This window comes from Juglans microcarpa x Juglans regia, chromosome 6D, assembly GCF_004785595.1.
Source record: "Juglans microcarpa x Juglans regia isolate MS1-56 chromosome 6D, Jm3101_v1.0, whole genome shotgun sequence".
Taxonomy (NCBI): domain Eukaryota; kingdom Viridiplantae; phylum Streptophyta; class Magnoliopsida; order Fagales; family Juglandaceae; genus Juglans; species Juglans microcarpa x Juglans regia.
In genome coordinates, this window is record NC_054604.1 from 36,867,861 (window position 1) to 36,894,487 (window position 26,627).

Sequence of the window (26,627 nt, forward strand, 5' to 3'; positions counted from 1 at the left end):
AATGTTGATTTTTTTTTTATTTTGTTTAAAAAAATTGTAATGACTAGATAATGATTAGATAAAAAAATTAAAAATTAAAAATTATTTATATTTAAATAGTGTTTTGATGTTGAGACTAAAGCTGAAAATCGACACTATTAGTACGGTTTCGGTCCAAAATCGAAATTGCACCAATAGTTTTTTAAAGGGGTGGTGCTGGCTGAAACCGACTAGCAGGGATCAAGAGAACCGACCGGAATCTTACGGTCGATACCGATCGATTCCACTGTTGGTCCATCAGTTGTCAACCCATCCCCAAATTCACATCACAAATTCAAAACAAATCAACTAAAATTCACAAAAAACAAATCACAAATTCATAACAAAAACTCAAGATGAGAGGTGAACAAGAGAGATGAGAGGTGAGGGACGTTTCAGAGAGCTCGGCATGAAGTTGAACGACAAAGAGCTCAGTCTCAGAAAGACGTTTCAAAGAGGTGAGGGACAGGCCAAAGATGAGAGATGAGGGACAAGCCAAGCTCGAGCTGCATGAAGGAGGAGGGGAGGGAGGGTTGCGACGCGAAGCGGCGCTGTGGGATGAGAGAGGAGAGAGAGAATAAAAAAGAGATCCATCAGGATAAATAAGATGGGGAAGGGAGGGGTTATTAAATCCTAGAGCTAAACATCAAACCAAACGGCATCGTTTCACTTATATATTTTTTCTATATTTTTGGTGTAAAATGATGTTTAAATCATTTAAGTGAAATGACGTCATTTTATCTGATATAATATATTATATCAATCGTTTCGATAGTTTAAACCTGGTTCAGGCTGAGATTGAATCGATCGACGTCAATTTCTTATATTTCTTATCGCCGACTGACCAGTTTCTCACTCCCGTACACCCCCAATTCAGATAAGATGAGATTTCTCATCTAAATTCAATCAATTCAGTCCTAATAGTTCTAAAGACTTCTTTATACCGACAACAAAGGCTGTTGGCCCTTGACTAATAAGCCCAATATCTGTCCAGAAATACTACTGGCCCGCGAAGAGAAATTCCAACCCTGCCCAAAAAAGTCATTCCATAACATGTTGGGTAAAGTAATAAGGAAAGAGTTGCGTCCTTTTTTTATAAAAAAAAAAAAAAAGAGAGAGAGAGAGAAACTGAGAAACCATTCAGACCCCTACAGTGTAGTGAAAAATGAAGGCTGAAACTGAGGGACAGGCCGAAGACGAAAACACAGTGTAGTGCCTGTCCCTCAGTTACATTGCCTTTTCTTATTCAGACGTTTCAGTGTGTTCGGAGTCGTTAAAATGAAGGCTGATACAAAGAATTATTGATAAGGAAATGTTTAACGACACAGGTTTTTATGCGAAGTGCGAACATGAACAGTAACTTATTTTTACCCTCTTATCATTTATTACGTGTAAAAATTTAAAAATCGAGTGCACGTGTCACAGTTCAAGATCAAATTCAAGAAATAAATAATTTTAAGTGAGTATTGGAAGACGAGAAATGCTTTAATCACGAAGTGATTTTATAAAAATAATTTATAAATTAACGTATTTTGATGTGATATTTTAAATTGTAATTTTTTTATTATTATAAAATAAATATAATATATAATATAAAATAATATCAATTTATAAATTTATTTTTTTAAAATGTTTTTGTAGCTATAGCCCTTCTCTTAAACATTTAGCTAGCCATTTATAATTTTATGAATAATGTTATACATCATACTCTCATTCTATTTTAATCATATTAAGTAGTATGCGACATATTCATCATCATTAGATGATAAAGAATCATGTTATAAATAATTATTTAATGATGATAAATATGCCACATCTTATTTAATAAAATAAAAATGAGATAACAGTATGATATATAGAATTTTCCTAATTTTATAGTCGGGTCAGTGCTTTTCCGGATATCACACCATTCGCACATTCAAGGGGTACCCAAAAAAAGAAAGAAAGTTAAAGGCCGGTGATGGGAATATTTGCTTGCCACGAGGTTCTAAAGTAAAGGTACGAAGGATTTCTTAGTTTGCTGGGTAAAGCATAAATGTATACAGTGATCAGAAACATGAAACACGACCTATAAACGTTCTTCACCATCAATCCTCCGGCCCTTACACATAAACATAAAACACGAACTGAACTGCATGCGTGGTACGTACAAACTTCAATTTAATTTTAGAAGTCTTTCAGCTACTTTTAAGTGAGTGTTCGGGAAGTACTATATATATATATATATATATGTTTTGTTCCTCGATTGCATTGCACCAAAGTGGGGGCGATGAATATATAGCTTGTTCATGTCTATAAGTGTCGAACTAAAAGCGACTACCTATGATCTAATGTCTGTTGTCTAGCATGCCTAGTATTCAAATATTTCATACATATATACACCTTTTCATTGGCAACAGTTCTGTTTTTCAACTATATATCCAACATTTTGTTTTTCAATTTGGTATAATACAGTAAAAGCATCTTTTTTTTTTTTTTTTCTTGTTCCAGACAAAGTAAGCATGCATTAAACATCTAGGAAAGTACAGAACAACTGCAGCTAGCAACTGTATACCGAGGCTGTGAGGCATCGAAAGAAAACTACAGCTAGCAGCTGTTTGTTATTACAGTAGGGTATCTTTGGATACAGATGACTTTTTGGTTCACGTACGGCCAATCATTTTGCATGATCCGTTCTCACTTGTTGGCAGATTTCTAAAGTACAGTTGCCGTTTTCAGCAAAATGACGAGCTTCTACTTTTAATTAGTTAGTAAAATGGCTCTCTCAAAAAAAAAAAAAAAAAATAGTTAGTAAAATGGCCAGTTTATCCCCACCCAGATGATCTTTAGAATATGAGGATGACCATCCTCCAAGTAATTGACGTTCTCAGCAAAATGCCAAGCGTAAATCCTGGGCGGGTCTTTGCCAGCTTCTCAATCAAGACACACCCAGTTATATCAAAGGGCACATGCATGAGCCGAATCTCAATCATCAAGACCTGCGAACATTTCTTGAAATCATCATATCGTTCAACATCAAAGGAGAATAAAGCAGCAAGCTACTGCCTTTAGAAATGAACTTTATTCTTACCATTGGGGTAAAGAGTTATATTATATATAATGTCCTCATAGGGACATACCACAAATGACCAGTAACTTGGGAAACAATTGAGGCAATATCATGTCTTCTTCTACAAAGCCTGTAACTCTGACAATGTTATTGGCCTTTTTGCCCCTTCTCTTCAGCGTTGCCCAGTCCTCTTCATGTAGTCTTCATTTCTCTGAAATGGCCAAGACTATAAACATCACGCAATGCAAGAAATTGACGACATTGGGAGCAGAATTTGGGTGGAGCGTCTCCAGCGCCAACCACAGCGAGACGCGGATTGACATAATCTTAGGAGCCAGTTTACACAGTGAAACGGGATGGCTGGCCTGGGGGGTCAATCCGGGGAAGATGCCACAGATGGTTGGAACTAGGGCCATCATAGGCATCAGACAGCAAAACGAATCCTTAGTAATCAATACCTATAACATCACCGGAGATACCAAGCTCGGTTGCCAGCTCCTGCCTACAGAGAACATGCAGGACGTTAAATTCTCAAGGATGGGAGTAAATTACATAGGAGAAAGGCGCTACATGATCATAAATGCAACGCTATATCTTCCTCTTCAGGACTACAACGTTTCAAAGTTAAGCCACGTGTGGCAAGTTGGGCATCATGCTGAAGGCTGGCAGCCTCTGATGCATGCGGCGTCTCTTCAGAATGTGGACAGCACCGAGACTCTAGACATGAACAACGGGAATGCACAGAGCGTTGGAGAACACCGGCATCACCTTAGACATGTAAGAAACTAATTAATTTACTTGCAAATTAGCCTTTCAAATTAAAACTATCGCATGCATTTTTTGGCTTTCAATTATATGTATGTATGTGCGTGTATATATAAACTGGAAGATCATGATATATATATATATATATATATATATATATATATGTTAAATTTGATGCTAAGGACTAGACATGATCATAATTAATTATGGATTTGTACTTTTAATTGTAGGTGCACGGGATTCTGAACATCGTGGGGTGGGGAGTAATGTTGCCCATTGGTGTGATTGTCGCAAGGTACTGCAGGATATATCCCTTTAAGATTGGAGTGGAAACGTGGTTTTATATTCACGTTTCGTGTCAGATAGCCGGCTATGTTATTGGCACCACAGCCTGGGGCATTGGTTTAGGGCTTGGGCATACTTCAAGACACTATATCTTTCGCACCCACCGGCTTCTTGGTATATCCATATTCACGTTCGCAACTTTACAAGTAAACTCTCTTAACCTGTCTCTGTCGACTCTAGCTCCGTCGACGCTCCGATCACATATTGGTTTTTTTTATATGTCTGTATGTATTGTATAAATTTTGTTGTTACAATATATATTGATCTTTTGGGTTTCTTAGATTTTGGCGCTCCGTTTAAAACCGAAGCCCGACGATGATTACCGCAAGCACTGGAACATGTACCATCATCTTCTTGGCTATTTACTGCTCGCTGGGATTTCTGTGAACATATTCCAAGGGATCAACATTTTGGACCATGACGGAACTTGGAAATGGGCTTACATTGGAGTGCTTGTAGCTTTTGCAGCCATTACATTGGGTTGGAGATTTACACTTGGAAAAAATTTATATCAGATCGTCGCGCGGCCAAAAAGGGAAGTCAAGGCAACGTCGATGACACGACTTCAAATGCAAAAGTCGCGGGTAGTAGTTCTCCACCTGCCCCTATTTGAACTTAGACCAAATCATCACATCAACTAATTGGAAACCAGAAGCACAAATTAACATGATGATTGTGCGAGAACATCATGACTGCTGGTGTTTTAGTGGTCATTTTAAAAAAAGTTTTCTGGGGTGTGTATGTTCGTGCATTTTCATGCAGTTTACATTGGGAAAATAATAAAATTTTGTTTTTAATTGCATTTTGTTCTGGGTGTCGACTGCTAGCTTATAAACGGTCCTTTTTTTTTTTTTTTGGGTTACATCTTGTCCAGTTAGATAACCGGTACTTGATCGTTTATTCTTGACCATTAAACAGTGCCCGTACGTGTAATATTGTTGACTTAAGATTTTTTATTTTATTTCTTTAAGATAACTAAGATGAAAACTGCTATTTGTGTTTACATAACAATACACGTGGACGTGTTAGATATTTATATATTACAAATAAGTGAATCATTGAATATAACTAAGTGAGCTATTTGACATTTGGGTCGGGTGGCCAACGGTGAAAAGACGTGTATTTAGTATTGCATGTCGTGGGATCATAAAAACTGAAATATTAACAATTTAATAGGAAAATAAATTAGAATTATAAAAAAAAATAAAAATAAAATTATAAGCATATATTAGAAATTAAAAAATTACAAACTAAAATCTGACTAACTAATATGAGATGTAGATCAAGATGAGAATAGATCATTTGAATTTTGGTCCTTAGGCTTGGGTCTTGGGATTAGGATTGAACTGCACATATGACAATAAGATTATAATAGCTAAAAAAATACAAGAAAAATAATTAGATATAAAAAATTATATAAATATAAAAAATAATGGAGGGACAATACAAATTATACAAACATATGGCAAATGGCAATGGTGGGTCCAATACCACAATGTCATACTGCAACGGAGGTAGACGTCGTCTCATGTATTGTTACAACAATTAAATTTTAAATTAATACTGATGAAATGAATATAAATCAATCAAAATAATAAATTGAAATCAACGATTACCAGATCCAGGCTGAGGACCACCCTCCTCTTCATCGGTCTCTTTAAAGTCAATAATATTTAGAACATGAATTTTTGTCTCGTTGATCAAATTCTGCGTGTAAGTCAATGCCTCTATATTGGTAGCAGACAATGAATTTCGGAATGGATCCAATATGAACTCTCCAATACTAAAAGCTGATTCTGAGACAACGATGCTACTAGAGATGACCAAAATACTACTGGTTATCTCTCCAAGGACAGAATATTTTACGGTATTAGTATTCCAATATATCAAATTCTCGTGTATATGGGAGAAGATCTCCTACCAAGTATTTGTCTACCTCTGACTTCGCCTCCGTAGATTGATGAACTAGTGTTCTGTGAGAGGCTCTCACCCCACGCCAACCTATGCTTTTTCCCCACGTTAGCTTCTGCAGGAGACGGGGAGTAGGTGTAGGTGCATTACCACTCTTAATCACGGTAAACTCACCAAATTATTTACCAAGGATTCCTCTAACCATTGTCCTAATAAGCTCAGCCCATGCATTTTTTGTGCACAAGTTTCAAACCATGTATCATGCCATCATTCTTGATTTAGGAGTCAAGAGCAACAATCACATATAACAAAATATGTAACTTACTTAAATCTCTCCAATACTTGTCATCTTTGACCGTCATCATCAATGTCATCTCATGCATCTTAACATGGTCACCCCTACACATTTCATCCAATTATTCTTTCACCTTACATATTTGCTAACATAAATCATTAGATGTAAGGTACAAAAAACCAGATAGCCTCAATGCGACCTCGTAGAAAAGTTTAAAAAAATCTACAAAAGTAGCAACAACCTCTCAATCATCACCTAATAATTCAAAGGTCGGCTTATATTCTTGGGCCACCTCCAACATCAAGAATGTTAAATTCCATCTTGTAGAAATATCAGTAATAAGGCACTTCTTGGATGTTATACCGGCATTCTTTACGGCAGCTTTAAATTTCTCCAATCTAACTAGAGAATATCTCACAAATTTCACAGTCATTCTGACTCGTGCAACCGAGTTATCAACATATTTCAAACCATTAGTGACAATTAAATTCAGAATATGTGTAGCACATTTAACATGCAAACAGTCATCACTCAATATTGTCTTATTTGCCTCTCTAAGATAGGTCTTAAGATGTCTCAATATGACATCGTTAGACGAGCCATTATCAACTGTAATTGTCAAAACTCGTGCCAACCTCACTCATTTATTGCGGCATCCAAAGCCTTCCCAATCGTCTCACCCTTGTGATCGAAAATTTGACAATATAATTTTTTTGTGTAGTGTCCAATCATAATCAATGAAATACACAGTTAAAGATGTGTAATTATAATTTTGGACAAATGTCCAAGTATCAATAGTGAGACAAACTACTTGACCCTCCAATTGGCCCGTCAACAAATCTTTCTCTTTTTTGTAATGTTTTTTAATATCATTTGCTACTGTGTGGAGCGGAGCAAGATTAAATCTAGGTTCCAAGTAATTAGAATATTCTTGGAATCCTCTCCCCTCCACAAACTGAAAAGGTTGCTCGTACATGATAACCATACGAACTAACTTTCTTCTACACTCATCATAATCATACTTAGTATATCCCTTCAACGTTGAATTCCCATTACTCTCATCTAATTTTTTTTTTGTCCAATTTCTAGTTTAGATTGACTATTCTCTTATAAGGATTTTAATATTGGACTTTTCTTGCACTGTTCTTGTAAATAAACCTTTAATTGTAATGTACCATATTTTCTATAATAACATTTATAGAGTTTACTGCAATGGTTACACTTTACTTGAGTGTTATTAGGGTCACCTCCTTGTAGTTTAGTAAAATGAGACCAAACTATAAAAACTGATTTTTTGCTTTGTGTATGCTTGCGGGCAGGGCTAGATTCCATCTCCGTAGAATTAGGATTAGGGTTCGTGGGGTTAGTGGCAAGTGTGAGGTTAGGTGTTGGGGTAGGGGTAAAAGAGCTATCGCTAAAATATGTCGGATTGAGACATTCCTAATTCCCTAAAACAATAAAAAATCTGAAATGACAACATGCCACTAACATCAACATCACAAATTCATAGCAACATCAATGATTCACAACCACATAACAGATTCACAACCGCTACCATCAATTGTATACTCAACAATTTTTCAGCAACTAATATAAAATACAATTTTCAAATCAATTGTATATATTCCAATCAATTCTCAATTTTCAAATCAATTAATATATTCAGCAAACAATCCAACCAATTCTCAAATCACTTGTAACTTTGTAAGTTTGTAAGTTAAGGTTTTCCTGAATTAATGTAGAGTTTTGAGTTAGAACTCTAAATTAATTTAGGGTTTCAAGATTGAAATCCCTAACATAATTAAAGGTTTCAGATTGGAACTCTAAACTAATTTAGGATTCCAATCCGAAACCCTAAAGTCACAAAATCACATAAAAAAATGACACAAACATCAAAATACATGCACAAATCGAATCTCCATAGCACACAATTCAGAATGACACAATCACATCTTTAAACTCCTTCATTTAATCCTATCATTCATCCAATTTCCATAACTTAAAAAAAAAGCCACAGATTCGATTAACTTACCTTCGACGACAGAGATGCAGACGGACGGTGACGAAGTAGATGGAGATGAGAGAGAGAGAGAGTTTTCGGATGATAGAGAGAGTTTGAGAGAAAGGAGCCAACGGAGGGGGAGTCGCGGGATGGGGGGACTTAACACCCCATACCAGAACGACGCTATTTTGTCATAGACAAAACGACATCGTTCTAATATGGGTGAGTTGTTTAAAAACCTCCCAACTATTAAAAAAGGTATTGTTTTATGACTGAGATCTTTATATATATATATATATATTATATCGGGACAGGGGAAAATCGAGGCAGGGTTGAGCCCAGTCCATCCCCCACCTCCATTGGAGAGCTAGATGCGGGCGGGGCCACCCACCCCCCACATCTGGCGGCAGAAATCCCTGCCTACTCATGTGGGGGCGGGACAACGGAATGTGAGGCCCTATTGTCCACCCCTAAAAATGAAAATTTTTGCAAACAACAAACTAAGAAAATCAAATGAAAAGTCTATTTTATTTTCTAGCAATATTTTTTACATTCAAAAGCATATTATAATTCAGAAATATCAAAATTTTAATTGAAAAAAACATGGAAGAATTTAATTTTAAGACAAAATAGACTCATTTTATATTGAACCCTTGATTTTACAATATTGGTTCCGTTTGATTTCATAAACCATTTCAACTCATCTCATCTCAATATTATTCAAATACAAATATTTTTAATTTAAAATTCTCAACTTTTTCATCAAAACATTACTTAATCATTAAAACTTCTTCAAACTTTCAAACAAAACACAAAAAAAAATTCAAACATTTACAATATCAAAACAAAAATAATATTAAACAATTATATTATAACAATATTTTAATTTTATAATATTTTTTTTAACTTTTTCTATTTAATTTTTAAAATTCTATAAAATATCTTAACTCAAATTATTTTAATATTATTTATAAATAATCTCACTACTGAGTAAAATACTCACACCATTGAGTAATCAAACGATGCGGAACTCTCGGTCTGAAATACTTGTGAGGGAGAGAAATTTACTAAAATTGAAAAATAAAAATTTCAACTCAGCATAATCTTGGGCTCTCGGTCTCGGGCCCAACTTGAATTAGAGGTACAATTAATCCATTAGATAATTTAGATTTATGCCACGTATGTCTTTTACAATAGACAACGGAACTGGACCCAATCTAGTTCCCTTGGCCTCGGACCTTGTATTTTCTTCTACATTTGTTCTCGCTCCCAAAAGCCGCATGGCTGCTCCGGCGGTTGAAGGCGCGGCTGTGGCGGCTCTCAGATCGGTAATGCACCGTGTCCGTCACGCGGCGGGGAGGTCAGGCCAGTCATCAGACAGGGTCCGTGTCGTGGCCGTCTCGAAAACCAAGCCGGTCTCTCTCATCCGCCAAGTGTATGACGCTGGCCACCGATGCTTTGGCGAGAACTACGTTCAAGAATTTATCGAAAAAGCTCCTCAGGTCTCTTTCTCTCTACATGTTTTATGTTTAAATTGAGGCTGCTTCTTACTCTTTAAGTTTGTTTTTTGTTTTTTTTTTTGTCTGTAGCTTCCTGAAGACATAGAATGGCATTTCATTGGGCATTTGCAGAGTAACAAAATCAAATCCCTACTCTGTATGATCTTTTTTCTTTTCTTCTTTTTCATTGCCCGGTTTTATTATTCTCGTTGGAATATAAATTTGAGGTTCTGAAATTGATAATGTTCCTTTTTTTTTTGTAATAACTAAATGTGGCGAGACAAAGTATTACTGTATTAGTAGTATATATTCTAGTATGGGTAACAGATTTCGGATTATAGGTTTCGGTTTCCGCCGATTTAATTACTGGTAAAAGTGGTAAATATTAATATCCCTTGGTTTTGTTAACTTTTGGTGGATTTTAAGGGCACTTAGAGACCTATTAGCAAATGGGTTTTAAGTAATCTGATAAATGTTGTTTTCCATATGAGAGCTGGGTGTCTCTGTGTAGGCTTGTGTGTGTCTTGTGCATAAGGAAAAGTGGTAGAGAAATTCCCCACTTGATAATCATGTTACACCACCGTTATCTGTCTATCTATCTATCCATCTATCTCATTCTACAATGAATAGTTATTTAAAAATGCATGAGAGGAATACGGTAAGTTTTAAAACCAAGGTTTTAACTTCCATACGCAGCTGGAGTACCAAATCTCGCAATGGTTGAGGGCGTAGATAATGAGAAGGTAAAGACTTAGCCAATTATCTGTATGATTGTTGCACGTAAGATCTAATCTTTCCAATTTGTATTTATTAAAGGAAGCTCAAAATCTTCTTTCTTTTTTTTGGATTGTGCATGCGTTATGCGTTCCAAAACTTATTGATGTAACTAGTTCATTCATGTTATAACTCTCTTATGGCCCTGTCTGAGTTTCAGATTGTGATATTAGTAGTCTTAAGCAAAAACAAGCTAACATTGTAACAAATTTACTTGGGATGAGTCACAGTGATAATGCTACTCTACGTATAATTCACAGATTGCAAATCATCTTGAGCGTGCAGTGGCGAGCCTTGGGAGAAATCCTTTGAAGGTTCTTGTCCAGGTGAATACCAGTGGAGAAGCATGTGAGTGAAACAGAAAGTCATTACTGATTTTTTTTTTGTTATATATCCATTTTCACAGAAGTTCTCCCCATTATTTAGTTAGGCACAAGCATGTGAAGCAGCTCTGGAATTTCTTGAACGTCTGTTTTGCACTCCTCCTTTTACCATCATATGCTTACCCTGAAATATTATGATGTCTGGGCTCTTATACAACCTTGTTTTCCTGTCATTTGTGAACTAATGTAACCTTGGCTACGCATTGTCAACTTTGGAGCATCCATCCTGTTCAACTCCAAACATTCCCATAGCCTGTAAACTTAAGTTTAGCGGCAGCGTACAGTCAACTGTCTGCATATCTCGATACTTCCAGTGTTTCTTGGCTGCTTTCTAAGGCAGCATAAATATTCACATTCAGAGTTATCTACCTTGGGTTGCTTGCACAAAATAGCATCTTCTTCCCTGTAGTTGTTGGCTTCTCTTTGTATTGATGTGGTATTTATTTGTATTTTACAATGCAAAAATTTAAATGGCTGATTAGTTGGATTTTTGTGATATTTTTACAGCAAAATCTGGGGTCGATCCTTCTGGTTGTGTTGAACTTGTGAAACATGTTAAATTGCACTGCCCGAATCTAGAGTTCTCTGGCTTAATGACAATAGGGATGCCAGATTATTCATCAACTCCGGAGAACTTCAAGGTGGCAATTTTTGGTTTACACTGTTAAGTGACACTGCACAAGAATGAATTGTTCATTTCTTGTTTTCACATAATTTGCTACAAGTTATAGTTATGTGGTGCTTTTGTTATATTTTGGACTATGTTTTCAGATATATGAAAACAGAGTTTGGTATATAGTTCCACGTACTGTATTTCTTTTCCCTGAGTTTTTATTTATGAGTTAATTTACTTGGATGCTATTTGTTGTGTTGTGATGCATTAGACACTATCGAACTGTAGAATTGAGGTTTGCAAGGCACTTGGAATGGAGCAGCAACAGTGTGAGCTGTCAATGGGCATGTCCGGTGACTTTGAGCTAGCGGTAAGAAAGCTATCTTGGGGCAAAGTTCAATAGTTAATTTCTAACGAAGATAGCAATGAACTTCAAATTCCTTGATTTTTGGTGCAGTAGGTGTTTCTTTTTTATTCCTGAACATTTTAATCCTCAAGCATTGTGCTGACTGGAACCGTCCTTGGACTATAAGATTGCTAGCTTGAAATGTTTTGTTTTTTAATTTTCTTTTATAGGTAATCAAGAAGTTATATTCATAGAAATAGGTAAAGCCCAGGTACACAAGAGTTAGCTTGAAATGTTGGCATTGGTTGGATGGATTTTAGTAAGAAATGGGTTACAAGAAGGGGACAAAACCACAGAAACTTTGTAGGAATTGTTTTGAAACACCGGGAATGCACTTCAGAAATGCTTGGGACACATTTGAAAATGACCAGGGATTGTCTTTGAAAGAATGGGAACTTTACAATCGAATATTGAATTAGGGTATACTTGGGGAATGAGATGAGAAATCTATGAATAATAGTGAAATGATTTGTGAACAGTAGTGAAATGGATTGAGTTATGATATTTTACGAGATCTTGAGAAATGAGAGGAAACATTTAAATAAAAATATTATAAAGTTAAAATATTGTTATAATATAAATTTTTAATGTTATTTTTGTTTTGAGATTTGAAAAAGTTGAATAAATTTTTGTATTTTGTTTAGAAGTTTGAGAAAGTTGTAATGATTAGATGAAAAAAGTTGAAAATTTGAAATTGAAAAGTATACGTTTGAGTGATGTTTGGATGTTGAGGTGTAATGTGATGAGATGAGATGAAACCATCTCAACATCCAATCAACCCCTTAGTTATCTTGAAAACTTAACTTATCCACCCGTGGATAGCCCAAGTAGTAAGGGCGAACTTGTGTGCATGTGCCCCATGTCATAGGCTTGATTCCCCCTGAGATTAAACTGCAATTTAAGTGGGAGGCCATGGTAGTGGGTTGTTGTGCTAGTCTCCACGGGGGTTTAGGCTCCATGAGTGAGTCTTAAGAGCTCTGCCGTAGGGTGGTTTCCTCGTAATTTAAAAAAAAAAAAAATTATCTTGAAAACTTAACTATAGAAGAAAAGGTTGTCTTGAAAACTTGAAAGAAATGCATTTCATGTTGTTCTTGCATCTTTTTTCTTTCTTTTTTTTTTCGTTTTTTGATAGGTAAATGTCGTTCTTGCATCTTGTAAACGGTTGTTTAAGTTTTACAGCTTATAAAAATGCATTTTCGTTCTGAGCATTGCTATTCATAAGCCCCACACACCACACACTATAATTTTTTTTATTTTTTATTTTTTTAAATTTTTTTTGGTTTTATTATTCTTAAAACAATTGAATTATTCTACTTATCATCCATATACCACACATTTGGTAAGAGAAAAAAATTAAAAAAAATCACAAAAAGGGTGGTGTGTGGTGAATGAGGTTTATGAATAGAATTTTTCTTTCTGCTATCTGCAACTGATAATGGCGTTTTCTGCTATCTGCAGATTGAAATGGGCAGTACCAATGTGAGAGTTGGATCTACCATATTTGGCCCGAGGGATTACACCAAAAAACAACCAAATTAGCATCTTCAAGTTACATACTGTTTCTGCAGAAAAAGGAAAAAGGGTTTCAAGCTCGTGCATGACGAAATTTTATATTTTTATTAATATGCAGATCCTTATTTGTTGGTGTTGTAAAGAATAATTCTATTTGAACGTCTTTATACTACAAACCAACTGCTTGGCATAATTTAATTTATAAGATAAGTTTTAAAATTTGAATTTTACAAATCAAATTATGCTATTTGTATGGTGTGGTGTGGTGTGTAAAAGGCTTTTAAATTGTACAACTCCGCTGTAAAATAGAAAAAGATTTTTACTTTTCACATGTATATCCATATCAATGCGCTACTTGCTCCAAATTTTTGGACTTTTAGTTCATTTCGTGATTAGCCCCTTTTTTCTTAGAGATGTGTGGTCTATCTAGAAAATTGACGTGATTTATTAGATTGTAATTTATTATTATTATAAAATATATATAATATTTTATCGTAATTCATGCTGTATTTTTTTTTTTTTACTATATTTGGTTTTAGCTGTTGTATATCATATTGTTTGTAATTTTATTATGATCAATAATACCAAACACATGTTGCTTGTTGATTGTGATCATTGTCCATAAATAACAGTAACCGTTCGTATCTAAAAATAATTATTTTTTTATGTAAATTCTTTGTAAGTTATTTGAAAAAAGAAAAATGATGAACACACAATGTTTTTTACAATACATTTCACAATCATATTTTAACGTATGAGACTTGCGGCATAAATTTATATGTAGTATTACTCGAACTTGAATGCATGTCATTTCACACTAACTATGTCGAATATGGGCTAAAAAAAATTGTAATTTTTATAATGATTCTCATCAAAGACTTGAATAGTTGTAAACTTGTATGAGACTTGCGGTTTAAATTTGTATACAGTATTACTTGAACTTGTATGCATATCATTTCACCCCAACTATGTTGAGTATGGGTTAAAAGAAACTATGTTGAATATGGTCTCGTTTGTGGCAAAAAAGCGATACTTTTCTGCCCAGTTAGAAAATAATAACAAGGACAATCTATTAAAAAAGCTTATGAATTTTTAAGAAATAAGAGCGTTCAGAATAAAAAATATAAAAAGATAAATAAACAGGCGTTTAAAGAAAACTAAGGTCATATTTGGTTATGAAAAACGTTGAGAATTTTGAGTTTTTTTTTTTTTAGATTAGGATTTGAAAATAAAGGAGAAAATTTGAATATTTTTTTAAAATAATTTTTTTTATTTATATTTATAAAATAGGATAAACATAATGAAAACTATTTGAATATAATTTGTAAGAAGTATTTTTATTATAGAGTTTATTTGAAGGTCTTTACACTACATACCATCTACATGACATAATTTAATTTGTAAGATTCAATTTTTAAAATTTACACTTTAATCAAATTATACTACTTAAATAGTATGCAATATAAATGCCTTTAAATATAATTATTTTATAAACTAACATTAATTTTTGTATTTGAGTAATAAGGTGATAATAATTAGATAAAAGTGTGACTATTGAAATAGAAAAGTCTTTTGAGATTTGAAGATGTTTGATTTGTTTTTAATAAATTAAAAACGTTTGAAAAATTACGTGGTTTTCTAACATTCAATTCAGTAGTGAAAAATAAAAATGGAAACAATTGCGGTGCTTGTTTTTTTGTTCCCGAGTCGACTCGTAAACCTCACTCCAAAGCACTTGTTATCTTAAACCCCTTGGCTCCCCCGCTCGCCCCTACTCCTTCTCTCTCAGAGCTCCAACAACTGCCCCTGCAGTTCTGCTCTTCCCAATGAGTACACTCTCTCTCCCAATCAGTATTTCCCTCTGCCCAAACAGCCTCTCCATCCAATTCCAATCCCAACACAGACGCCAGAGAGTCACTTTTCCCAGAAAAGTAAAGATTATATGCTCGGGTACAGAGCAACCGCAACAACCACCACCACGACAACAATACTCCAAAAAGAAGAACGTGACAGAGGGTGAGAAAGGAGTCGACCCAGTTGGGTTCCTCACCAAACTCGGCATTTCCCATAAAGCTTTCGCTCAGTTCCTCCGCGAAAGGTAATCACAAAATGTTAAAGAGAAAAGGAGGATGAAAATGAATAGAATTGAAGCGGTGTGTTTGTTTGATAAAAGAAGGTGGTAGAAAGATAAAAGAAGTTGGAATTTTTATAGTACTTCCTTTTTCTTGTATTTAGTTAATTGTTGTCAAGGTATCACAAGTTGGTTTACTTGCATAACGCAGGCATAAAGCGTTGAAGGACCTCAAAGATGAAATTCTCAAACGTCACGTCAACTTCAGGGACATGTCTACTGGGTTAGTCAACTTAATACCATTTTTTGAAGTTATTTTTTTTGTGTGTTTATTTTCTATATTGTCTGTTCTAGTTTGGGTTTGATGGGCAGGACATGCCTAATATCTTTAAGAGATTCTAAGCTCGTTCTTCGAAAAAGATAAAGAATTTGGAACTGCCGAGCAATTATTCCGAATATGTTTGTGAAAAGGTCGATGATATAGTCTTGATTTGCGTATAAATTTCTTTTTGGTATCTTTTGATCACAAGGGACTTATGAAGCGGACAATGTGTTGGTGGAATTGAGGTTCTGTCTAAGCGAGGTTGATTTTTCTTGGTTTTCTTGTATAGATATGAGATATTGGGCATGCATCGCCATGTGGAACATCGGGTGGATTATCTGGAATGGGCTCCAGGTTTGAAATCATGCTCAAGTTTTTCTTATTTGCGTGATTCTCTAATTTGATTAACTATGTGGTTGAATATTTAGCTTTCTTGTTTCTCTAATTATGACCTAAGCAAAAAATTTTGGCAGTATTTTATTTTCTTTTGTATTTCCCAGACATTTGAATTACTTGGCTAAATAACTTACCTAATTGGTTAAATAATCTGATGTTCAAGAATTTTAACTCAACTCTCCGGTCAACTTTTATCTTCTTTCGGTTCAGTTCTTGAACTAACAATGCCCTTTCTTCTCTCCGAATACAGGTGCTCGCTATTGTGCACTGGTTGGTGATTTCAACGGGTGGTCACCAACAGAGAATTGTGCAAGAGAGGGTCATTTCGGCCATGATGATTTTGGATACTGGTTCATTATACTTGAAGATAAGTTGAGGGAGGGAGAAAAGCCAGATGAACTCTATTTCCAACAGTATAATTATGTTGATGACTTCGATAAAGGTGACAGTGGTGTTACCATCGAAGAGATCTTCAAGAAAGCAAACGATGAGTACTGGGAACCTGGAGAGGATCGATTTGTTAAAAACCGTTTTGAGGTGCCAGCAAAGTTATATGAGCAAATATTTGGTCCTAATGGACCACAAACTTTAGAGGAAATGGAAAAAATAATGGAAGAAACACCAGATCCAGAAACTAGACACAAGGCATGGAAAGAACAGCATAAAAATGACCCACCTAGTAACTTACCACCTTTTGATGTGATTGATAATGGAAAAGAGTATGACATTTTTAATGTGGTCAGTAGTCCTGAATGGTTAGAGAAAATTCGTGCCAAGAAACCTCCCTTGGCATACTGGTTAGAGACACGTAAAGGAAGGAAGGCATGGTTGAAAAAGTACACTCCAGGTATTCCTCATGGAAGCAAATACAGGGTCTATTTTAACACTCCGAGTGGACCACTGGAACGAGTGCCTGCTTGGGCTACTTATGTGCAGCCAGGTGATTTTCTTCTGCTGGAAGTCATTTCTATGTTGTATCTGTGTTGGGAAACAGATCCTCTTGTGTGATTTCTTCACTCTGTTACTTTAATGTTACATTGACACTCATGCTTAGGTATCACTCTTGTATATGTCCTTTATACTTGGGCGATGCCTATCTTTATTCATCATCAATAAAAACTCTTGTTCGCTATTACATATCTATTTATAGAGATGAAGAAAATACAATTCATAATGCAAATGACCAATAATCATATTTACACCTTGTAATATCTGTAGGATAAAAGTACCGACAAAAAAAAAATATCTGTACGATAAAAATATATTTTCCACCCTCCAATTGACATGTGTTGTACGCTTTGCATCACAAACTCTATAACCAACTGTTGGGTCTGGTGTTATTGGTTGCCTCATAAATACATTGTGCAGCCAATCAGGTACATCAGAATCTGACTTTAAATATAGAATCAGCATGCAGTGAGGTAGGATTTCTATTTGCAACAAGTGCTAAGCTCAGGATATGCATGGACTACGATGCCTGCTTGTAACTCTAGTGGCCTTCTTATCTTTTTTTAGGAGTATCTTTCCATCCATCATACGCCTTTTCCCCTTTTGATTATTTTCTGATTCTTTTTTACAAGTTTTGCCATGTTGCATTATGTATACTTCATTTAAATGTTGATTAAATTCAGACACAGATGGAAAGCAAGCTTATGCAATCCACTGGGAACCACCCCTGAATGTGTATTTAAATGGAAAAACAAACACCCAAAAGTGCCAAAGTCCTTGCGCATATATGAATGCCACGTTGGAATAAGTGGATCAGAACCAAAAATATCTTCTTTTAATGATTTTACAGAGAAGGTAATTCCCTGATTATTGCTTTATTTCGCTACTCATTCAATATAGTGAAATGGTATTCAGTTTTCTTCAGCTTGGGACTATTTCCTATGCAGGTCCTTCCTCATGTAAAAGAAGCTGGATACAATGCAATCCAGTTGATTGGAGTCATTGAGCACAAAGATTATTTTACTGTTGGTTATAGAGTGAGCTAAATTTTCTTCTCCCTTTTCCATAACCTCTCCAACAATAAACATATTTCTAACATATAAATTTAGAATTCCCTAAATTGCAAACATTATTAATATTTCAAAATGCATAAAGTGGTAGATTGTAGGAGCAAAATTATTGAAAACAAAATTGTAAGTAGGTGATACAAAATTCTGAAGTTTGGTTGCGACTTCTATTTGGTTTCAGTTTTATCATTCCACTATTTATATATAGAACTGTCTCACATGGATGTTTATTGGCATTTAATTGATAATACAGGTTTAATTTCTAAGGTGTCGGCAGAGTCCTTATATTGATAATGCAATCTTTATAAACACTCTTTGTTGTGGAATTTGGATTTTATTTTTATTTTTCTCATTCTTAGTTCTAATATATGCATTTTCTTTCACCATTTTATGCATTTGATCTAACATCTCTGTACCAATGCAGGTGACTAACTTTTATGCTGTTAGTAGCCGATATGGCACTCCTGATGACTTTAAGCGCTTGGTTGATGAAGCACATGGTTGTCATTCTTTATCTGACGCCTTTCATTTTTTTGATTCATTTTAAAGATTTCATCGATGCTTCTCAAGTGGCTGAGAGAGTTCTTGTTCAGCTTAATAAATTTGTGGGAACAATATGTTGATGTTTTAAGAATCGTATTGTATTCAACATATATTTCAACTGGTCTCACGAAAAGATGATTCGAAGAAAATAATTCAGTACTTGTATAATACGAGAATTAATTAATCCTATACTTTCTTTCCCTGGAATTAGTCGGTACTTTATTTCTGGATAACTGATGCCAATAAAAAGATAATCTCACTGTGCAACATAAACGCTAATTCTGGTTGCCATTCATTATTTTTTATTTCCTGCTGACAACAGAAGTTTGTATATCTTCCAATGACTCTTACATTTTTACAGGACTAGGACTGTTGGTGTTCTTAGAGATAGTCCATTCTTACTCAGCTGCTGATGAGATGGTTGGATTGTCACTATTTGATGGGTCAAATGACTGCTACTTTCATACTGGTATATGCTCAAACTCCTAGTGCCTCTTCTCCAATTGATAGTAGGTCTCTCTCCAAGTTATTTCTTTGTGCTGGCCTTGCTTCTGCTTTGATCAACTTGTCTGTGGTCTGGCTCATGTTCTTTTCTTCTCTCTCTCTCCCTTTTTTTTTTTTTTTCTTCTGGAAAGTAGTTGAATTATGACCAGAAAAAGGTGAAACCTAGGGTGTCACTTCAACCACATCAAATGTTTGAATCTAAAAACGTGTCCGTGAGGCATGCCTCGTCATGTACTGAAGATAAAGTTGCATTTGGTGTTTTTCAGAATGTGGTTGTCTCAAATCTCAGGATATGTCCGTAAGGCATGCCTGATCATGTACTGGATTTTTTAAAATGTGGTTGTCTCAAATCTCAGGACATGTCCTCGAGGCATGCCTGATCATGTACTGGCTTTTTCAAAATGTGGTTGTCCCAGGTCAATAGACTCTGGCTCAATTGCTACTTCTTCATCTGGAGCTTAAGGTAATACACATATGATCCATTGGATCCATGTAACTTACCAATCAAAGTGTGTGAGTCTCAGTGCATAACATGTAGGTGTTAACCTCCTTTGCTGGAGAGAAAATACAGTCAAACCTAGAATCTTCCTTTTTCTGTCCTCTGGTGCTGAGGCACATGAATTTGCGGAATACATAGCAGCTAAAAGAGGGTTGTGAAACTTAACATTGCGGAATGTATGTGATGTGTGTGGGGGGGAGAGAGAGAGAGAGAGAGAGAGAGGGAGGGATTTGTCTCTGAGGAATTCTGAGGCTAATTTGTAACTGACTAGTGGAGGAAAGAAGTTTGGTCCTGTTAATAAGAACCCCTTTATTTGTAGGAGCATACATAGAGGGAATCAATAAGGTTACTCGACCACCGTAATGAATGGAAACAAAGTTTTGAAAGTCTTTCATGCGTTGAGATCTTTTTCACCTTGACAAGTAATTCTTTCCCTTAGAAGCTTCACTTTATTTGCTTTGAAGTTTGGAGTACCGTTGTTACTCGCCCATATGGTATTTTGGGGTGCTCTATGTACTGGTGAACCACATATTAGGAGTTCTTTTGTCGTCGTGAGCAAGTCTTATTTTTTCATGTCATATCTAAACAAGTGTCCTTATAAATGTTTTTGTTGTATGATTGAAAGAGTCAAACTTGGTGTAATAAGCTTACAAATTGGTTAATAAAACCTTTTATCTTTTATTCAAACGCCATTTATTTCTGCCTTCAACTTTTCCTACTTGAATAGGAAAGCGAGGGCACCACAAATACTGGGGTACAAGAATGTTCAACTATGGTGATCCTGATGTGCTACATTTTCTTCTCTCAAACCTGAACTGGTAACTGCAGAGCAGAAACTGTCATTTTATTTTTCCACTTTCAAAATAGTGGACTTACTCAAATGCACCATTCTTCTTTATTAGTGTATGCTTATATATCTTCTGTTGTTTCCTTCTCTTTTTTTTTTTTTTTTTTTTTGGGGGGGGGGGGGGGGGGGGGGGGGGGGTGGGTGAGGAATTATGATAAATTATTTCCTACTTATGCAATGAAGTTTGAACAGGTGGGTGGTGGAGTATCAAATTGATGGTTTCCAGTTCCATTCACTCTCATCGATGATGTATACCCACAATGGTTTCGCTTCTTTTACTGGCGACTTGGAGGAGTAAGGCATCTATTGAAACTTTTGTGTTTTGCACTTGTTATTGCATTTACTTCATTCACTGTTAAGACACTGATGTTAGACTGTCTTGAACATAACAAGGGCATTTTGAACTTTTAAAGTATGGGTTGAAATTCTTTTTGGCTTGTTGATATATATTTTAAATTCATTCTCCCAATACACGTGACTTGTGAATTGCATAACTGGCACTGCCACTCAAGAAACTTTGGGTAGCAAAGAATCAAAATATGTTAAATAAATGTGACCTCCATACTGTTAAGGTTAGTGAACATTTTATTGAATATAAACTCTGTTCTATTGCAGGTACTGTAATCAATATGTTGACAAGGATGCATTATTGTACCTCATTTTGGCAAATGAGATACTGCATTATCTCCATCCACATATAGTAACAATTGCTGAAGATGTAAGTATTTCATGTTGTTTGCTTTTATTTTCTATAAAATATCAACAGATATTACTGCATCTTTTTCTCTTTCTTTCACTAATAAAAAGTATATGATTATTTTGTTGTTTTCTCTTCTAATGAAATGGTATGGATTTAGTTGAAATGAAACATGCATCATCTGTTACTGCTAGTGTGCACAACATATTAGGAAGTTATCCCAACATGGTACCAAATTATATTTTGGTTTATATTTCTAATTGAGCTGCAGGTAATGTATTGATGCTATAATGTAACTAGGTGTTTCTTTTGTATACTTCCTATGTACCTGGGCTTCGCCTATTACATGGTGTTTAATAAAAAATTTTAACTTATCAAAAAAAATATATATATATTGATGCTATAATGGCTAATTTTGAAATTTGATTTAGTTTTTTCGCTATAGTAACTTAGTTTTTATTACTTTTGGCAACTCTGGTTTTTGCTTCGCAATTGTTTAAAATCAACTTTTTTAGTCTTTTCCCTTTCCTTCAAACGGCATTTCCTCCCCGTTAAGAGTAGGTCAGAGGGTAAAGTCATTGGTTCAAGAGCCACTGGTACGTAACTTGGCAATAAAAACTCTAGTAATAAAAGGAAATTCCATATTTCAAGAAAAAGTGTCTCTTGTTTTTTATTTTTTTTTATAAGTAAGAAGAATTTATTAATCCACATAATTAGGCATAGCCCAAGTACACAGGAAATATACAAGAGAAAAACACCTAATTACAAGCTAAGTGCTGTGAAAAACAGCAATAAAAGTCATTAAAGCTAGTCCCATTTAATACAATAGCCGAAGATGAAATTCGTGATTGTGTAGGGATTTCTTGTGAAGGTTTCGAAGATCAATTTAAAGTTCTTTTCATTGTTATTGAGGTGAGACAACCTCTTTTGGCTAGATCTGCTTCTAAAAAAGAAAGGGAGCTCAAGAGACTTTCATGTTCTATCAATTACGATGCAAGGAAGGAAGTGCCAGTAGGGGAAGGCACAAAGATAGGGTGAATATTGGTGGTTTATGAAGCCTAAGGTCTCTTGTTTTTACTTAGATGATCCCGGAGAAAAAGATAAGATAAGATAAGAAAGGAATGCTTGCTGGGTAACCCTTTCTAGGATTATAATTAGGAACTTTAACATAAGCTAACACAACCCTTGTAACAAAAGTTGAGTTGTAAAGTGTTTGTATACCTGGCTTGAGTCAGGTTTTTTTTTTTCAGAAGAATTTTATTTTTTCTGATTACGAGCAAATGTCTCACTTCATTTAGATTTTGTCCATCATTTGAGTTACAGCTAGGTTCTAAAAAAATGTGCTTTTTTAGGGTGTTCGGTACTTTTGTTGAAACCTTAGTGTTTTGTACTACTCATTCATTTCTTGAGCCCTTTACCTTTTTATGGCAGGATATTTAGCTGTCTGCATTGTGTTTTCAGGCCTTTTTTTTTATGAATTTTTCTTTTCTCTATTGCCATCGTTCAGGTGACCGTTTATCCAGGATTGTGCGAGCCTCCTTCCCAAGGTGGATTGGGATTTGATTATTATGTTAATCTTTCTGTGCCAGAGATGTGGTCTTCTTTTCTTGAAAATGTCCCAGACCATGAATGGAGCATGAGTAAGGTTGTATTGTATTTCATATAGATCATCTTAGCATCAAACAGGGCTATAATCTATATTTTGTTAATTCTTTACTTGTATGATATATTTCCAATACTTATTGAATTATATTTATGATGCAGATTGTGAGCACATTAATGAGGAACACACAATATGCAAATAAGATGCTTATGTATGCCGAAAATCACAATCAAGTAATCAATTGCTCTAACCTTCTTTCACAGCTATGACTCTTAACATAGGGACATAATCTATATATATACTTTAGGTAAATTTATGTATATAGAATGACTTCATCTTGCTGTTACAATCTTGCATGTCAGTCCATATCTGGAGGGCGATCATTCGCAGAAATATTGTTTGGTGAAATTGAGGAGCATGCTCAGTGCTCAAAAGAATCGTTGCTTAGAGGGTGCTCCTTACACAAAGTATGATATGCAGCCAATGCATTAGTATTTTCCCTTGACTAACTTAAAATTTAAATTGTGTAGGGAAAATTCCTTTCTTCTCAGAAAATTTGTTTATGCTTGATCAGCATAAACAAATTTTCTGATATTGGGTGGATATAACTATGAAATCTTTATTAAAAAAAGGCTTTCTGTTTTCCGAGAAGACAGAGACCCAAAATCAATATTCTGTTCTAAGTTATTTTTCCTTGGATCTCGAGGCAGATGATCAGATTGATTACATTTACAATTGGTGGCCGTGCTTACTTGAACTTCATGGGCAATGAATTTGGGCATCCAAAGGTGAGGATACTTTCCTTGTAGTATTCATATAGATTTTATTTCATATGACTGATGATCTTCTCATGTTCAGCGGGTTGAGTTTCCAATGCCAAGCAACAATTTCTCATTCCAACTGGCTAACCGTCGTTGGGATCTTTTGGCAAATGGATTGCATCGTGATTTATTTTGTTTCGACAAGGTGCCAACCTAATCATTTGTATTACTACTTTTTTATCTTGTTATGGTAAGCATGTTGACATCATGTCTTTCGGGGTTCCCTTGATGTAAAAGTGGCTTGGATATTGTATTGGTTGTGTAACAAATGCTGAACTGTTCGGTATTTATTTCAGTTTTTGAATAGTCTCTTGTAAAAAATGTCATAGTTATGTTCTCTCCATTACACGGATGCAGTTTATACTATCTAGGAATTGTTGAAGAGAAATGATATTTGCAGTCCTAGGTGTGCAAACCCCGCGCACTCCCTTTTAAAAAAGTAGATAAATCTGGAACCCACATGAAAAAAATATTTTTTTAATGGTGGACCCACTTTTTTCAAAAAGAGTGCACGGGAGTTGCATACCTAGGACTATATCATTAGTCATTGTTGAGTTTATTCTTTCACCTATCAAAAAAAATTCTTGGATTTGTCGTAAAAGTATATAACCATTGAAAACCACTTCCTTTTTATGGGAAAGAAAGACCTGCTTCGAGAAGAAGTCCATAATGAACTTTTAAATTCTCTTTTGGTGATTAAGCAGAAAATACTTTGATAGCAATGCAAAAATTGTCACTTTTTCCTCTTTTCTAGGATTTGATGAAGTTGGATGAAACCGAGAAAATACTTTCAAGAGGTTTACCGCTCATTCACCATGTGGATGACACTACTATGGTATGGTTTATTCTTTCCATTTTATTACGTGATAGATATTTAGGCTAATTGACTAATTAATGCCTTCACCAAAATTTTCACCCATAATTTTGTGCACACACTGCACAAACACATATTTGGTTTTTGGTTCATGATGTACTATTTATATTGTCAATACCTGGTGTCTTTCCGAGATCAATTTGTACTTTGTATTTCCAGGTAATATCTTATATGCGAGGTCCTTTTCTCTTCGCATTCAATTTTCATCCGACAAATTCTTATGAAAGATACAACGTAGGTGTTGAGGAAGCTGGAGAGTATCAAGTAAGTGTTAATGTACTTTCAATTATTTTATTGTTCAGAAACTCTAATTCCTGATTATATATAGTTTATCATTGTGATCTGGATATGGTTATGGATACAAAGATTCAGGGTCTCGAAGACACCTGCCCAGAATCTAAGGCAGTGGACAATTCTATAGTGTTTGTTTTTTGTATATCATCAAGGAGATCAGTTTTCTATGTTAAATAACCGTGCAATGAATAAAAGCTGAACAATTAGCTTTATGGCATCCTTGCATTGAGACGTACTACAAGTTAGTAAGAGAGTTCCTGTAATGACAGGTAATACTAAATACTGATGAAACGAAGTATGGAGGTCGAGCACTCATGAAGGATGACCAGTATCTTTGGAGAACAATTAGCAAAAGGTAGTTATTTACTTTCCCAAATCTTTTCCTACCTTCACAGCATTTATTTGGGTCCATCTCTTTTAGATTAGTGCTTTCTTCTATCTTCATCTGGCATTTGCCTTCGCAGAATCGATGGCCTACGGAACTGCTTAGAAGTGTCTCTGCCTAGTCAGAGTGCCCAGGTTGGTACATTTTCTTGCAGTTGTGTTCCAGAATTGTTTTTTTTTTTTTTTTTTTTTGGGTGGGCATCTACATGGGACGAGTTATATTCTTTGCTACAAATGGGAAAGTGTTGGAGCATTATGCGTAGGACTATCTTGTCTGTAACTACAAATTTATGTCGGATGATTGCAAACATCATATACACTACGTATGCCTAGATATCTGATGTGAAATGACCAAATGATGAGGGAAGATTATGATATACTTTAAGCATTCTGGATTGCTTCCCTGCCATTTTCTTCTTCGATGCTTCTGCATTGAGTCATCCACATTTCTGCTGTCTTCAACTTATCTGAGTCCTACTGCTTACTTGTCCCAGCTTCAGAATGCAGGACAGCAAGGCCTAGTTTTCAAATATTCCAATACACGGAATGGTTTCTAAAATTAACATTTATCTTCTGAATTTGCTTGATGGTGAACAAACTTCTTGCATCTTTGCAGGTTTATAAATTAAGTCGGATCTTAAGAGTATAACCAATTTTCACTCTCAGAAAGCAATTTGCACGGCAGATTTCCAAGTATGTTTGTGGTTGTTTTTGGAGGAAAGCACAGAACCTGCCAAGTCTCCATCCGTTTGTGGTTGCTTTTGGAAGTACGAAACCACTGGTGTTTAGTATTATTACTCCTGCAAGAGCTTTGCTTCATTGATATTATATCGATCTTATATCTATCCAAGTTTACACAGAATGATGGTCATGCAGCATATGGAGAAATGGGTGCTTTGGAACATAAGGATTGGAGTTTTCATTGTGTATGAAATAGTAAATGAGGTAGGTCTGAATTCAAGATGTAGTATTTGAGTGGTAGACATTGGATAGGAAGTTTGTAATACAAGAAAGACAACATTGAAGAGAGAGAAGCACGCAAGGACTTGTTTTGGATAGAACACAAACTTTTACTAATGCATGTATCAATTCACAACTTTTTGTTAATATATATATATATATATATATCAATTCTTCTTTTATAGCCTTTACAGTTTGTAATTATATTCTTTATAATCATTTTTT

The 26,627-nt window shown here is 35.1% G+C and overlaps 2 protein-coding genes and 1 pseudogene across 2 annotated transcripts; all 3 read left to right on the forward strand.

The window, feature by feature from the left end:
• Positions 1-3,053: 3,053 nt before the first annotated feature.
• Positions 3,054-5,182, forward strand: LOC121268841 (annotated as a pseudogene).
• A 4,398-nt stretch (positions 5,183-9,580) lies between these two features.
• On the forward strand, positions 9,581-13,794 carry LOC121235882 (pyridoxal phosphate homeostasis protein). The gene is made up of 7 exons (XM_041132311.1): positions 9,581-9,887; positions 9,975-10,041; positions 10,581-10,627; positions 10,919-11,006; positions 11,549-11,682; positions 11,926-12,024; positions 13,519-13,794. The coding sequence occupies exons 1-7, from the start codon at positions 9,666-9,668 to the stop codon at positions 13,597-13,599; spliced, it is 738 nt and encodes a 245-aa protein (XP_040988245.1). The 5' UTR covers positions 9,581-9,665; the 3' UTR covers positions 13,600-13,794.
• Positions 13,795-15,277: 1,483 nt separating this feature from the next.
• LOC121235071 (1,4-alpha-glucan-branching enzyme 3, chloroplastic/amyloplastic) lies at positions 15,278-26,586 on the forward strand. Its single transcript, XM_041131295.1, is given in 22 exon segments — positions 15,278-15,670; positions 15,855-15,926; positions 16,255-16,319; positions 16,612-17,301; positions 17,993-18,031; positions 18,034-18,164; positions 18,257-18,346; positions 18,801-18,876; positions 19,281-19,388; positions 20,650-20,740; positions 20,962-21,063; positions 21,385-21,487; positions 22,974-23,111; positions 23,231-23,302; positions 23,432-23,536; positions 23,780-23,857; positions 23,928-24,035; positions 24,645-24,725; positions 24,924-25,028; positions 25,328-25,413; positions 25,523-25,577; positions 26,059-26,586. Coding segments are annotated over 22 exon segments (2,700 nt in total). The 5' UTR covers positions 15,278-15,398; the 3' UTR covers positions 26,092-26,586.
• The last annotated feature ends 41 nt before the right edge of the window (positions 26,587-26,627 follow it).